At 45.6% G+C, this 16,725-nt stretch overlaps 1 protein-coding gene across 2 annotated transcripts in view; it reads left to right on the top strand.

Moving 5' to 3' along the window:
- Positions 1–654: 654 nt before the first annotated feature.
- Positions 655–16,725, top strand: part of GUSB (glucuronidase beta) — a 63,222-nt gene continuing 47,151 nt past the window's right edge. The window contains exons 1-2 of one of the 2 annotated variants that reach the window (XM_077482265.1): positions 655–1,043; positions 7,606–7,794. In XM_077482265.1, coding sequence (XP_077338391.1) covers positions 840–1,043; positions 7,606–7,794 — 393 coding nt within the window. In that variant the 5' untranslated portion in view covers positions 655–839. The remainder of the gene's footprint in view (positions 1,044–7,605; positions 7,795–16,725) is intronic. The other variant, XM_077482266.1, reaches the window with a different exon arrangement.

The raw sequence follows: 16,725 nt of genomic DNA, 5'->3' as shown, positions 1-16,725 counted from the left end.
CCTAGGAGGAGAAGGGGAGGAGCTGGAAGCCGCCATGGAGGAGAGGACTTGGAGCTGAGTACGCTGCACCATGCTGCCTACCACCGGACTAGAGTTGCCACTTCATCCCTTAATCACTTTCATCTACAGAAGCTGTGCAATTAATATGTGTTCGGTTTTAAAGGGATGAGGTGGCAACCCTACACCAGACTGACCGCCAAGCAGTGGTGGAGTTGGTGCCGCTTGGGAGGGATGGGTGGTTGTTTACCCCCGCCCCCCAAAAAAACACCAGCCGCCACTGACTCCTTTATATTGGCTTTTGAGGTTTACAAACGCAGCAGGTTAGAAATTGGATGAAAGGTGTATTTTATATACAACTATATAGATCAGACCAACATGCGGGACAAATGAGGAGGAAAGAGGGACTTTGTTCCAAAAGAGGGACAGTCCTTCGAAATCAGAGAGAGAGTTGGGAGCTATGCAATATGTGGAAGAATTTGATTTGATGTCATTACAGCAGACAGAACATGTAATTGGCTGAGGCAGGCTGTAGAGGGCAGCAGAGCACAAACTCCATTGTAAAATGACGAGACATATGAGCGCTGCTACTAGGTTTAATGATCATTTTATTCGGACTGCCCCCTTGTTCTAGCTCCTCACTGGGGACATACTATTCAAAACAAAGAGCTAATGTTGCTGCCTCTGACATGACTTGGAAAAACGTTCTGGTTTCCGGGTAACAAAGTAAGGGCAGCAGAAGGGATGCCATGTGACAAGGCGGGTCATGTGACAGAGCGGGTCACATGATCCTCAGCTCTATGTGAGGAAGAAGAAAGGGAGCATTGCTGTCCTCTGCTGGGATGTGTGCATTATGGAGCTGGCTGTGTGTCCTGATTGTCAGCCCTGTCCTGGCACAAGCAGTGACTGGGGGGATGTTATATCCCAGGGAGACCCCCACCAGGGAAGTCAAAGATCTGAGCGGGATGTGGAGTTTCCGGGCTGACACCTCTTCTGACAGGAATGAAGGCATCCGCAAGGAGTGGTATAGGAGCCCACTATGGACGGTAAGACCTCGCATGACACTCTACTACAGTATAGCCCTAAGCCTATTTCTGACATTTGGTTTTTACAAGCTAAAATCAGGATTTTTTTCCCTAGAAAATTACTTAGAACCTCCAAACATTATATATTTTTTGAAGCAGAGACCCTAGAGAATAAAATGGCAGTCATTGCAATACTTTCTGTCACACTGTATTTGCGCAGCGGTCTTACAAACGCACATTTTTGGAAAAAATACACTTTGTTTTTCATTTTTTTAAAAATAAGAAAACTGTAAAGTTAGCCCAATTTGTTTGTATAATTTGAAAGATGATGTAAATTAACCACTTCAGCCCTGGACCATTTTGCTGGCCAAAGACCAGACCACTTTTTGCGATTCGGCACTGCGTCATTTTAACTGACAACTGCGCAGTGGTGCGACGTGGCTCCCAAACAAAATTGACGTCCTTTTATTTCCCACAAATAGAGCTTTCTGTTGGTGGTATTTGATCACCCCTGCGGTTTTTATTTTTTGAGCTATAAACAAAAATAGAGCGACAATTTTGAAAAAACGCATTATTTTTTACTTTTTGTTATAATAAATATCCCCCAAAAAATATATAAAATTTTTTTTTTCCCTCAGTTTAGGCCGATGCGTATTCTTCTACATATTTTTGGTAAAAAAATCGCAATAAGCGATTATTGATTGGTTTGCGCAAAAGTTATAGCGTTTACAAAAGTTTTATGGCATTTTTATTAATCCTTTTTTTTTATTTACTAGTAATGGTGGCGATCAGCGTTTTTTTTTTTTTTTTTTTTTTTTTTTTTTTTTTTTATTGTGACTGCGACATTATGGCGGACACATCGGATGTTTTTGACACATTTTTGGGACCATTGTCATTTATACAGTAATCACTGCTATATAAATGCAGTGATTCCTGTGTAAATGACACTGCCAGTGAAGGGGTTAACCAGTGGGTGGCAGTGTAGGGGTTAAGTGTTCCTAGGGGTGTGTTACTAACTTTTGGGGGCTGGGCTTTCATTTAGTGAACACTGATCTCTGCTCCAATCACATGGAGCAGAGATCAGCATCACTAGTTGCTAGGCAGAATGGGGAAATGCCGTTAACAACGGCATTTCCTCGTTCAGCCGCCCCATGAGACGATCGCGTGTATGCCCGCGGGGATCGAGTCTGCGGAACCCGCGACCGGACTCACGGGGTCCCGACGAGCGCGCCGGCACGCTGGTGATGGCAGGGCGGCATTAAAGATTGGATGTACCTGTACGCCAATATGCCTGCCCGTGCCATTCTGCCGACGTACATCGGCGTGCGCTGGTCGGGAACCGGTTAATACCTAAAACTTTAAATTTGCGAACGTTTGTGGAATGGCGACAAACTATGGTACTTAAAAAATCTCCATAGGCGGTGCTTTAAAATTTTCTACAGGTTACCTGTTTAGAGTTACAGAGGAGATCTAGCACTAGAATCATTGCTCTTGCTCTAATGATCGCGGTGATACCTCACGTGTGGTTTGAACCCATTTACATATGTGGGCGTGACTTACGTATGCGTTCACTTCTGCGTGCAAGCATGGACGGAGTTTTACTTTTTTCTTATTTTAATTTTTACACTGTCCATTTTAACCTCCCTGGCGGTATGATTATGTCAGATTTTTATGATGCGCAGAGCGGTACAATCGTTTTGCATGGAAATTTGACGTTTTATATTGTAGGCCTGTAATTCTTAGGAATAACACTTAAATCTGTTCAAACCAGAGTCTAGCAGACCTCCCCAGTATGATAAAGTTTTAAACACGCAAACATAAATTATAAATAATTATAAAAAAATAATAATTCATAAAATGTATTCAATAATGTAATCAAAAACACTGAAATTTGCTCAGTTGCAGAATTGTCGCTGTCGCTACTTTCAGTGTTTGATGACGGATTTCTAGCTGGTCTAAAACCACTTTTTCAAGCAGAAAGAACAGTATATATAATATGAAACTGCATACAGGACACTGGACAAAGCACTAGGAACAAAAGGGATGTGAAATAATGTGATAGTGATGTAATCTTACAGAATACAGTGTACTGTGTGTGTGTTTTTTTTTTTTTTATTTATTTATTTATTTTTTTCACTATTTTGAATTTGCTGCCGTGCTCCACCCCCATGTGTCGTGTCACTCGCAGGGAATGGCGCCCGGGACAGTAATACATCGGGCGAAGTACACAGCCAGCAGACACAGTGGGAGGACATTGCAGGATCCTAGGGACAAGGTAAGTAACTTCGCCTGGATCCTGCAATGCAATCCTGAGTGTGGCTCGGGGTTAACGCTTTTGGTAATGAAAATTCGCCCCGAGCCACACTCAGGATTACCGCTAAGGAGGTTAAAAAAATGTTTTTTTGATCACTTTTATTTCTATTACAAGGAATGTAAACATCCCTTTTAATATAAATAAGCAGGACAGGGCCTCTTGAATGTGAGATCTGGGGTCAAAAAGACCTCAGATCTCACATTTACACTTAAGCATTACTTAAAATAACATTTTTTTTATTTTTTATGTTTTCACATAAAAAAATGGCCCCTTTTTGACTGCAGAAGTGACCTTTGACATCACTCCGGTGCCCCAAGGGCATAGATTTGAGTGGGGGCCATCTTGCCCTCACTCAATTTCCTGCCCATCTCTCCACCCAATCAGATAGTTTCCGCCAATACTGACCTCTCTGGTAAGCTGTGGAAATTACAAAGGGTGAGGCACCTCTCCCGCTGCCTATAATATGATCCTGTGGCAAATCCACCGCTGGGACCACTTTTATGTGAAGGAGTATCCCCACTGTAAAAAAAAAAAAATTACCGAGGTATAGCTTGCTACTGCCATAACTCTGGTATATAACGTCAAAAACGTATATACAGTGAGGCGGCAATAAAAACCTCACAGATGTTCTAATCCATCTCCACTTCATCCAAAACTAAAACAAACATTTTGCCTTTAGCTATAATTTAAAGGATAAGTTCACCTTTGGGAACATGTAACATGTTCCCAGTGCTGCAGTAGCCGTCGGCTGTGGCAGCAGTATGAGAAGTTCCCCATAGTAGCTGCCAGTCTTTGAAAGCAGTGCAGCCTCGCGGGGCTTTACCCACACACCATCGTCATTTATACATACAGCTCTGTGTATGAATAAACTGCAAGTACCTTAGCGGCTATCAGCTTCTAGTTCTCAATGACCTACCACGGCACTTAGGTATTACATTGAGTCTTCCTATCAGCGACCCGTATGGAATGTGTGGGTAAGCAGATACACTGACAGTGTGAAGGAGACCTGCATGGCACCAGTGATCTGCTGATCGCTGGTGCAATGCTTTACACAGACTCGTAATAAAATAATAATAAATGCAAATTATTATTTTTTTTCCTAATGCAAAAAGATGTGCATTTATTATGTTTTGTATACAGGTGAACTTCTCCTTTAGGCCGGGTTCACACCGCTGCGATGCGGGAACGCCGCAAATCCGCGGCGTTTTCCCGCATCGCATTACTCCCGCCGGCAGTTCACACTGCCCTATGCGGACGGCTGGGAGTGTCAATGATATGTTAATGACACCCCCAGATCCGTCCGCATATCGCAGTGCGATCTGCCGACTCGCACAGGAATCGGATCGCATGGTGTGAACCCCCATGCGATCCGATTCTGTTGCGGACCAAAAAAAGGGTCCCGTGCGAGTTTGCTGCGGGAGCGATGCGAATTCAGCCATACTATCTGTATGGCTGTACTCGCATCGCTACGGAGATCGGATGTGATTTGCTGTGCGAATCACATCCGGATCTCCCCCCGCAGCAGTGTGAACCCAGCCTTAAGGGCCGGTTCACACCATAGAAACGCAGTCCAGATACATTTCTGCATGTGTGTATTTTATGCATTTCCAGTGCATCCCCCCCCCTCCTTTTTTTTTTCCTTCTTTATCTTCGCCTTAAATGCAGCGTAAAGCACATATCCCCATTTAAGTGTGTATCTGATGTGGTTTACCACATTCCAGTACAGTGCAATGCAAAAAAAAAAAAATGCAGCATGTTCTTCCTTTTTTTTTTTTTTTTTTTTTTTTTCTGGAATTGACCGCACTGATGTGAACTGTGCTGTTGGAAACCATATAATCCATGTTTCTGATGCCTAAAAAAACGCACTGGACTGCATGTGGTGTGAACTGGCCCCAAGTTCAGAAAAAACCTCAACGCAAGAGACATAACAACCCGTCAGTAGGATGTGTCCCACATGCTGAATTCTCTTCTTTAAGCCCTGGTTCACACTATCAACCCACATGTGAATCCCACAGGAACCGCACTGCATTCCTGGGCAATTTACATGAGATTCAGTGCGGTGCTATTGTTTGTTTATTTTTCCCTGCATCACACGAAAAAATGCAGGCACCTTTTTTTTTTTTTTTGGAGCTGCACCACAACTGCATCGCTGGATAGTTTTGTACCGTGCGATCTGGTGTGGGCAAACGGCACTGCACTTGCGATCCTTTTGGGGTGTGAACTTTGTATTGACACCTGTAGTGGATCATAAACACAGTGCAATGCAGTGCAGGAAACGCATAAGGACCTCTGCTCTTCCCATACTGCATATGTGTGAACATAGGCTTAGTGGTAGTTAACGCCAGATGCAGTCCATGGTATTTATATTTTGCGTCAAAGAAGCATGGACCATGTTTAACATGGATTCCAATGGCCCTAGTTCACACCAATGCAGTATGTTCTAGTGCAGTCAACAAAAGTAGAACTTATCAAATGCATGCATTCAGAAATGCATCCATAACACAGAAATTGTGGTGTGAATTGGCCCTTATAAAAATATTACTCCATACTGCCTCCAGTGCAACATGGGTTATTACAACTAATAGAAGCATGTACTGCTTTTATTCAGCACAGACCTCTGCACCTCAGTAGTCTGAACTGGACTATGAAATTCAGGAGGAATGTGCCATGTCTGTTTGTTAGGACTGTGTAAACGAGTAATGAGAATGGGCCCTCACAAAACCGCCACTTCTCAGCAATGCTCTTTCACTTAATGGTGCTCTGTTGTCCTTGCTACCCTAATACAGTTTTTTTTTTTTTTCCTTTGTCCTGGTAGGTCAGAGGAAATTGTGGAATATTTGCAGTTTGCAATCACAGGATGCAATGGAGACATTAAGGTCCTAGTTAGACATCTAATGTGTCCATAAAACAGACCTATCATCAATTGTGTATATTTGTCCTGAAATTGACATGTCGGCCAGATGTACATTGACCTTAACATGTTTACAGGAAACCTGAGTTTCTGCTGAATGATGCTGCATTTTCTATAATAGCTGAATAGACTTAAGCCTTATACACACTAGTTTTTTTTTTTGTTTTTTTTTTTCAACCTAGCAGGGCTGAACGAACAAAAACTGATAGCTCAGGAGGAGCCATTGTAATAACTATCCAACATTAGTACAGCCATCTCTCCTGCTGTTCTATTGTGTTCTGTGCACCGCCCCATGAAAATAACAAAAAAACTGGTCACCCATGCAGGGACATTATAACAAGAGAGCATAAATTAGAAACATAGGTGGGATCACCTAAAACCTAGGGATTTTGTAATATTGGTACGAGTCATCTTTTCGCTAACCACTACAGTGGTCAAATTGCTCTTCACCGCAGCCGAGACAGAACGTTTCTTCCAGGCACGAGCTATGGCACGTTTGGTGGCAGTAAACAGGTTGCAAGCTTTTGTTGGAACGAGAATAGGCCCTGAATTGGGCAATGTAGTAGAGTGAGCTTCGCACCTATGCAGAGGGGCACATGAAATAAGGTGTAGAAGAGCCCAAAACCCTGGACCAGAAACACAGTTAAATGTGGGCAGGACCTGATATCCACAACCTCACCGTGCTGGCCTCAGCCCCTGAAGTACCTCTCGCAGGTATGATGGGTTCAAACTTGCTATACGGGCTGGTATCCAATACCATCTAAAGAGGACCTTGTATGCTGCCTCTAAGGCAGCAGTTTTGAAAGAACATTTTGCAATGGAAGACTAGGCCTTACTCTACCCCTCAGGGTCAATAGAGGTTGCTAGGTCAGGTTCCCATTGGGATAAGAGGTGGAAGTGGGAGAGTCAGTAGCATTCAGGGAGGAGTAAATCATTGAGATGGTGCCCAAGGAACAGGGTTGAGTGTAGACGGGTATGTTCAAAAGCTGTTTTTTGAATGTAATATGTCTAAATGTGTCTTAGCAAGGTCACCCAGTGGAAGAGTTGGCATAACGAAAAAACTCCACAGGCATCGCTTCAGTCCTTTTTATCTATTTGTAATAAAATGTTTTTCTGCATTGTCTTCATTGTGTAACTACCTATTTGGTAGGCTCTGCGAATCATAACTCTTATTCTGCAACATTGAACTAGTTACGAGGACAACAACAGATGCACTATAAGGTGAGTTGGTGACCTAGGACTATTGAACAGGGGTTACCCTAGAAATCTTTTTTCTTTTTCTTTTTTTCTAAATTGTAATTTTTATTACTTTGTGTTGCTTATTTATAATGACCACCTCCTTTTTTATAATCTTACAGACAGGCCCTGTTATAGACATGGCAGTACCTGCCAGTTTTAACGATATTACTCAGGATGTCACATTAAGAGATTTCATCGGATGGGTTTGGTATGAGAAGGAAGTTTGGCTGCCGAGCAGGTGGCTGGAAGACAAAGACTCTTCAAGAATTGTTCTCCGTGTTGGCAGTGCCCACTATTACTCCATTGTTGTGAGTATGAGAGGTTTAAACATCTGGAGTTGCTCATTTAATGTACAAAATAGTGTAAGGGAAGTCATACATGGGCCAAGTGCATCTGATTTCTTTATTGTACATCAAGGGACACAGGTCACCATAGTAATCACTATGTGGGTTATAGGCCACGTTTAGGTGAATGGACACTGGTATAACCAAAAAGAAAACGGGAAGTAACCCTCCCATACCGGCAATACCTCGGTGTTTTTTTTTTTTTTTTTTGTTTTTTTTTTTTTGCCAGTGTCGTTTGGTCATGGTTGATGAAATGCTAAGAGTTCCGCTAATCAATCCCTGACGGGATCAAGGAGCTGTGCAAACGGATCCATCTAAAGTGCTTGAAAGCCAAAATGGATGGTACCCAGGCCTCGTGGAAGAAGAAACAATGTTTTCTCTTATGCCGTGTACACACGATTGGAATTTCGGCCAGAAAAAGACCGATAAGAGCTTTTCATCGGAAAATGCGACTGTGTGTATGCTACATTGGAATTTAGCTGTCCGAATTTCTGCCAGCCAAAAATTGATAGCATGTTCTCAATTTTCCAGACGGAAAAACTTTCTATCCGTAATTTCGATCGTGTGTATGCAATTCCGACACGCCAAAAATCACGCATGCTCAGATTCAACTACGAGACAGAAGCTATTGGCTACTGGCTATTGAACTTCCTTTTTCTAGTCACGTCGTACGTGTTGTACGTTTATAAATGATCGGAATTTGATGTGGCCATGTGTAGGCAAGACAGCTTGAGCCGAATTCCGTCGGGAAAACCATCAGAGCTTTTTCCAATGAGAATTCCGATCGTGTGTACACGGCATTATATTCACTGACCGACACGGCTCCTCTCTGTAACTAAATGGGTTGTTTAGCCTGCCATTAGGAGAACTAGGCAAAATTGTTACACAATACACAGGACTTTCAGTCCCGCCCCAGGGGGGCGGACCCTGTGCTAATAACCCACCCTGCTGCTCCCAGCAGACTCCGTTTTTATTTTACCTAGTAAGGAGAATGACCTAGGAACCCTGCGGGCCCTTTTGGTCCATGTTTTTGCTGCAGGTTTGATGTTTTTTTGCGCAAGATAGAAGATCCCAGGATCTTTCATCAACTGCCGGCTGGGTGACAGGCTGGTTAATGTTATCCTTGTAGTCTCCCCAGTCTGGCCATTGAGCGTGTGCAGGCCGCAGCTAAGGCTTGGCAGGCCACGACATGCCTCAGCTCCAGAGTTGGTCGGTGAGCTTCAATGCTCCGGGTTTGTCCTGTCGCCACATGGCGCTGTCCGGCGGCCATCTTGACTGTGGAAAATGCAGGTTCCCCTTGTGAGCCTCAGCAGCCATCTTCTATGGGATTCTCCTATTAGTTGCATTGGCGGCCATTTTCTTGAAGCCCGAGCACTCTTTTCACCACAGTTCTCTTGTGACAGCTTTACATGTGCTCTCACAGGCTGTTTCCTGTGTCCACTGTGTGTACAGGACGCTGGATGGCTCTTTGCTGAACGTTGGAGCAAGCTCTGCAGAACGTTTCACTGCTATTATAGACAGCTGCTGCTGACACAGTTTTCTCCACTCTGCAACTGGGTAACCTCCTAGGGACTACAGGCACGGCTAGTGGCATTCACAGAATGCCCCAGGGTGGTGAGTCTGGCGCTAAGTACCCCCCATGCAGCAGCAGGAGGGTGGGACCTTCACTGTCCTAAGTCCCCTTGCAGGTGGCAGACAGGCTAGGGTCAGCATGGCTTCAGAAACTGGTGTTTCTTCCCCCGAAATCCAGGCTATTGAAACCGGGTCATCTGCGGATAGCGCAGTGCCAATGGACACCCTGATGGCGGTCCTTAACTCTTTCGTTGCTAAGATAGAGGCGGCGCGTGGAAGGAAATGTGCACATAAGAGGCCCCTGCTCCCCTGTCCTCTGGGGAGAGCTCTGATGCGGACTCGGGGCCCTGCTGCGGCTGGTGACCCCTGCTCTGACCTATCAGATGTGGCTGACCAGGACCGTTCGGACAGTGAGGATGATTCCGGGTGCGACAAAACGCTTATTGGAGCACTTATCACAGCTGTGCGTGATACCCTGAAGATTCAGGAGCCAGCGGATCCCTCTGCTGATGTACCGGTCCCTTTTGGGTCCCACAAGCCAGCACGTTCACCTAAGGTGTTCCCATATTTGACTTATTTTGACAAATTCATCTACAGGGAATGGGGTCGCCCGCAACGGACCTTTTCGGTTCCCAAAAACATGGACCCCCCAGTATCCAGGTTAAATAAGTAACCACGATCCCGGTTGAGGGGACTCCTGCATTCAAGGACCCCACGGACAGGAAGGCAGAGGTAGTGTCTCGTTCCTTGTTTATGGTTGTGGGGTCAGCCGTGCGACCTGCACTGGTGGGAAAGACTTTTGCACAGCAAATTGGGAGAGCAAAACGCCTCCCCTGTCTGCGTGGAACTAGCAGACTAACTAATGCAAGGTCTTAAGTACGTTTGTGACGTGGCCCTGGATACTCTCCCTCTGTTATCCAGGGCTTCAGTGTCAGCTGTGATGCTGAGGTGCCTGATTTGGCTAAAATGCTGATCTTCCCTTCCTTGGTGACCAGCTGTTTGGAGCATCATTGGATGACATTATTAAAAATGCTACTGGGGGTAAGAGTACTCTACTCCCACAGGCCAGGAAGGCTAAGAAGCCACACCGCAGGCAAGGGCCCTCCTTTTTCGCTCACAAGCGGCTTTTTCGTCCGCCCGGTGTTTTGGCAAAACGTCCCCAGCCCGACAGGACACCCACGGACGGCCAGAAGCGTCCCTGGAACCGCAAGCTTGCGAACAAAATGCTACCGCATGAAGGTTTGCCCCCACCCACATCTCGGGTGGGGGTTCGTCTTCGGGAGTTTGCAGCCCGGTGGACCTCCCGGTTATCTGACCAATAGGTCTGCGATCTGATTTCCACAGGCTACAAGATATTTTCTCTCTTGGCCGCCAACCAGATTCTTCCCCTCCTGCATACCCGCTTCCCCGGTTCGCCGGGAGGCCCTGTTAGGGGCAGTAAGGGACTTGCTGAATTGGGGTGATTGTACCGGTTCTGGAATCGGAACGCTTCCAGGGGTTCTATTCAAATCTTTGTGGTTCCCAAGAACAAAGGGGTACGTCCGATCTTGGACTTAAAAGCCCTCAATCACTTTGTGAAAGTGCAGAGGTTCAGAATGGAATCAGTTCGCTCAGTAGTCGCTGCACTCCATCAAGGGGACTTCCTAGCGTCCTTGGACATCCAGGATGCTTACCTGCACATACCCATATGCCTTTGGCATCAAAAGTTTCTGCGTTTGGCAGTAGGGGAAGCCCACTACCAGTTTGTGGCTCTTCCTTTTGGCCTGATGTCAGCCCCCCGAGTCTTTACCAAAGTACTGGCTCCATTGTTGGCGTTGCTGAGGCAGCACGGGATCGCGGTCCTGGGTTACATATATGATCGCCTCCTGAGAGCATCTTCCACCTCCAGAATTAGAGGAGGATGTGGCGATCACCATGCAGACACTGCAAGAATTTGGGTGGCTGTTGAACCTAAAGAAGTCGGTGGTTGTACCAACTCAGTGTCTGGAGTACCTGGGGTTAATATTGGACTCCAGGGAAGCGAGGGTTTTTCTCCCCTCAGACAAATTGCTGACTCTCAGATCTCCAGTCAATCTACTGATGAACTACAAGTGGTCGTCGCTCCGCTTTGGCATGCGAGTACTGGGACTCATGGTGGCCTCCTTCGAGGCAGTACCTTATGCCCAGTTCCACACCAGAGTCCTGCAGAAGGAGATATTGACAAAATGGGACAAATCCCCTTTGTCCCTGGATCGGCAGATCCAGGGGAGCCAACCAGTCAGGGACTCCCTAATCTGGTGGTTGAGGTCCCCGGTGATTCAGTCCGAAAAATCGTTCCTTCCTCTGAAATGGACGGTGATCACTATGGGTGCCAGTCTGTCTGTCTGGCTGGAGTGGAGTGATGAGGATTCAGTCGGCTCAGGGCCTCTGGTCGACGGAGGAATCCAAGTTGCCGATCAATCTGCTCGAATTGAGAGCAATCAGGCAGTGCCTCCACACTTGGTCGATGAGTCTTCAAGGGCGTCTGATCAGGATTCAGTCAGACAACGCCACGGCTGTGGCATACATAAATCACCAAGGGGGAACAAAAAGCTCAGCCGCTGCTTGGGAGGTCGCTCACATACTTCGTTGGGCAGAGCGACACGTTCCGGCCCTGTCAACCATTTACATCCCGGGGGTGGAAAATTGGCAGGCGGGCTATCTGAGTCGTCAGATGCTGGACCCAGGAGAATGGGCGTTGCATCCGGAGATATTCAAGCTGCAGTGCCTGAAATGGGGCACACCAGATGTAGATCTATTGGCCTCCAGTCTCAATCGGAAGGTGCCGAGATTCGTGTCTAGGACAAGAGATCTGTGGGCAGACGCGTGAGACGCGCTGGTGGCTCTGTGGGATCATTACCAGCTGATCTACGCCTTTCCTCCACTGAAACTGTTGCCACATCTGCTTCGCAGAGTGGAAGTTGAGGGGATTCCAGTAATCCTGGTTGCCCCAGATTGGCCTCAACAACCCTGGTACGCAGACCTGGTGCGACTGGTGACAGACGCTCCCTGGCGACTGCCACTGAGAGAGGACCGCCTATCTCAAGGTCCAACCCTGCTTTACCATCGCTGGCTTTAACGGCATGGCTATTGAGAGCCAGGTGCTGAGGAACCGGGGTCTGTCGGACTCGGTGATTCCAACTATGCTGAGGGCTTGGAAATCTTCACGGAAGATATACCATTGTACCTGGAAGGCCTACATCTCCATGTGTGAGGAGAAAGGGTTGCATCCGCGCTCCTTTTCTATATCCAGGATCATGCTGTTCAGCATGGAGTAGACCAGAAATTGTCATTGAGAACCATTTAAGGGGCAAATTTCAGCCCTGGCTGTCTTTTTTTTTTTTTTTTTTTATTTTTTTTTTAGCGACCCCTGGCGTCTCACTCATTGGTGAGTACCCTTTGTTCAGGGGGTACGACATGTAGTCCCTCTGTTGCGTCCACCGTTACCTCCATGGGATTTGAACCTGGTGTTGTCGGTGCTTCAGAAGCCACCGTTTTAGAATATCAGGGAGATTCCCCTGTTGACCCTTTCACAGAAGGTGGTCTTTCTAGTGGCCATCACATCAGGAATTGGCGGCCTTGTCCTGCAAGTTGCTTTATCTGGTCATCCACAAGGATAATGTGGTGTTGGGTCCGCAACTGTCCTTTCTACCGAAGGTGGTTTCGGCTTTTCATATCAATGAGGACATTGTATTACCATTGTTTTGTGTCCTAATCCGAAGCACCCCAAGGAGGTGGCCCTTCACGCTCTCGATGTGGTTAATCTCTGAAGGTGTACTTGTCTTCCACGGCTCACTTTCTGAAGTCGGACTCACTGTTTGTTTCAGTGGCTGGTCCAAAGACAGGCATGGCGCTCTCGTCGGCCACCATTTCCAAGTGGATCAGACAGATTGTAGTCCAAGCCTATGCCTTGATGGGGCAGGTGCCCCCCCCCTTTCCAGTCCCAGCCCACTCTACAAGAGCAATCGGAACGTCTTGGGCCTTCCGACACCAAGCGTCTGTCGCTCAGGTGTGTAAGGCGGCGACCTGGTCGTCTGTCCATACGTTTACCAAGTTCTACAAGGTAGATGTCAGTGCATCGGCTGATGCCTGTTTTGGCCGCAAAGTTTTGCAGGCGGCTATGTAGTTGCAATTGAGTTTTTTTCCTGGTTTCGATTAAAACGCAGTACTGTTTGTTAATGCACTGTTGCATTACTTCCGCAAGAAGGTTGGGGTGTTGGGGATCTCTCCTGTTGAGAATGCCCGATTATGGCGGTGTGTTTCTCTGTACACTGCTGTTTTTGTGTTTTTTTTTTTTTCTTTGTTTGTTTTTGTGGGTTTAGTTTCACTAGTTCCTATTTGCCATGGTGGATGAAGTTTTAGAGCTGTTTTTCCCACCCCTCGTTTGGCACTGCTTGGGGATGTCCCATTTAGTTAGAGAGGAGCTGTGTCGGACGGTGAATATAAGAGAAAATAGGATTTTTGTACTCGCCGTAATATCCTTTTCTTCTGTAATTCACTGACCGACACAGCACTCACCCCTCCTTTGCTCTACGTTATACTGCTTGTTGATGTACTGAGTCTGATGGGAGCAGCGGGGTGCCCCCCTGGGGTGGGACTGAATGTTCTGTGTATTGTGTAACAATTTTGCCTAGTTCTCCTAATGGCAGGCTAAACAACCCATTTAGTTAGAGAGGAGCTGTGTCGGCCGCAAAAATCGGCATCATATATCGGCCATCGGCTGCCCCGATTTCTAAATATCGGCATCGGCCAGATAAAAACCCATATCGGTCGACCTCTAGTAACCAGAAAGCCGGCATCCAGGACCATTTATTACAGGGTCTGGAAGGCCTACACCATTTGGTGTAGAAAGGGCAGAAGAATTCTGGCCTTTCTACAAATAGGAGTAGAAATGAAGCTGGCCTTGAGTACAATCAAGGGTCAGGTTTCGGCATTGGCAGTGTGTGTTTTTTTTTATTAAAATTTTTTTTTTTTTTTTTTTTTTTTTTTTCAAAGGCCACTTTCTTTGCATTCTTTAATCCGGGCATTCATGCAAGGGGGATAACTCCGGCAGTTAGAATATACTTGTGCCCAGGGAATTTAAATTTGGTTTTGTTGGTGTTGCAAAGACAACCCTTTGAACCTATACAGAATATTCCTTTGATCCGTTTGACAAGGAAATTGGTATTCCTAGTTGCGATAACCACCAAGAAGAATATCAGAATTGGCTGCTTTCTCCTGTAAAGAGCCAAACTTAATCATTCACAAGGATAAGGTAGTGCTGCGTCTGTACCCAACCTTTTTGCCAAAAGGTAGTGTCTGGGTTTCATCTGATTCAAGATATTTCCTTACCTTCTTTTTTTCCCAGAACCTCGTTCTGCAGAAGAAGAAATATATCACACTCTCTTGATGTAGTGAGAGCAGTTAAGGCCTTTCTGAAAGCAACTGCTCAGATACGGAAAACTGATGTTTTGCTTGTGTTGCCGGAAGGCCCTAGAAAGGGGTCAGGCAGCATCGAAATATACTGTTGCTAAGTGGATTTGTCAGGTGATTAGTCAGGCTTATGGCTGAGGGGTGCCTCCCTAAGATTAAAGCTCACTCTACCCGGCCAGTCAGTGCTTCATGGGCAGTGCATCACCCAGCCTCTGTGGCTCAGAGTTGCAAGGCCGCTACTTGGTCATCAGTGCATACATTCACAAGATTTTATCAAATGGATGTAAGATGGCAGAAGGACACCGCCTTCGGTCGCAGTGTGCTGCAGGCAGCAGTATAGGTCCTCATGCCTGGCAGCGGCTATTTGCTTTGTGTCTCCTTCCCCTCAGGTGGCATTGCTTTGGGACATCCCACATAGTTATTACTATAGTGCTCTGTGTCCTGTGATGTACAATAAAGAAAATAGGAGTTTTATAACTGCTTACCTGTAAAATCCTTTTCTTGGAGTACATTACGGGACACAGAGGTCCCTCCCCTCTTATTGGGCTATGTGTATAAATTGTTTTGCTACAAAAAACAAGGTACTCCTGGTATGGGAGGGGTTATATAAGGAGGGGCACTTCCTGTTTCCTTTCTGGTTATACCAGTGTCCATTCACCTATAGGTGGCCTATAACCCACATTATTACTATGGTGCTTTGTGTCCTGTGATGCACTCCAAGAAAATGATTTTACAGGTAAGCTGTTATAAAAATCCTGTTTTTGTTGACAGACTGGCATCAACATGTTTTCGTAGCTGTAGTGCTATTTATTTTTTTCTGTTTATTCTTTTATCTCCAGTTTCATACTGTATTGTGAAAAAATACTGTCTTTTGCATTAGTGAAAAAAAATGAAAACCCCAAGCGGAACAGAGGGCTGGGGGGTGCAGGAGCACTTGCAATAATGTGCACATCATGGCAAACTTACCTCTGAGTTTGTTGTATTAGGCCCCTTTCACACAGCTGGACCTAATCCATCCATTATCCACCAACATCAATCTGATCCCCTAAAAACAGACAGATGTTTCCCCCATCTGTCTAGCAGTTTGGATTGGATGGCAGTCGGTTGTAAATGGAGTTGTAAAAGCAGATTTTTTTTTTCTCTTAACCCTTTCATGACTAAGCCTATTTTTGGCATTTGGTGTTTACAAGTTAAAATCCATATTTTTTGCTAGAAAATTACTTGGAACCCCCAAACATTACATATATTTTTTTAGCTCTCTAGAGACTCGAGAGAATAAAACGGCGATTGTAGCAATATTTTATGTCACACAGTATTTGCGCAGCGGTGTTTTAAACGCAACTTTTTGGGAAAAGGTACACTGTCATGAATTAAAAAACGAAACAGTAAAATTAGCCCATTTTTTTTTGCATAATGTGAAAGATAATGTTACACCGAGTAAATAGATACCAAACATATCACACTTTATAATTGCATGCACTCGTGGAATGACGACAAACTACGGTACCTAAAAATCTCAATAGGCGACGCTTTAATTTTTTTTATGGTTACCAGGTTAGAGTTACAGAGGAGGTCTAGTGCTAGAATTATTGCTCTCGCTCTGACAATCGCGGCGATACCTCACATGTGTGATTTGAACACCGTTTACATAAGGGGGCGTGACTTCCGTATGCGTTTTCTTTGCTTCGCGAGCTCGCAGGGACGGCGGGCGCTTTAAAAAAAATTATTTAAAAAATAATAATTTTTGGATCACTTTTATTGCTGTCACAAGGAATGTAAACATCCCTTGTGACAGTAATAGGTGGTGACAGTTACTCTTTATGGAGGGATCGGGGGTCTAAAAGACCCCCAGTCCCTCCTTTACACTTCAATGTATTCAGATCGCCAAAAAAG

Source organism: Lithobates pipiens, unplaced genomic scaffold (assembly GCF_037356315.1).
Source record: "Lithobates pipiens isolate NorthernLeopardFrog02 unplaced genomic scaffold, aLitPip1_a1.2 Scaffold_16, whole genome shotgun sequence".
Lineage (NCBI taxonomy): Eukaryota > Metazoa > Chordata > Amphibia > Anura > Ranidae > Lithobates > Lithobates pipiens.
The sequence above is the reverse complement of the archived record's forward strand: the minus strand, read 5'-3'. Positions and strand labels throughout refer to the sequence as shown.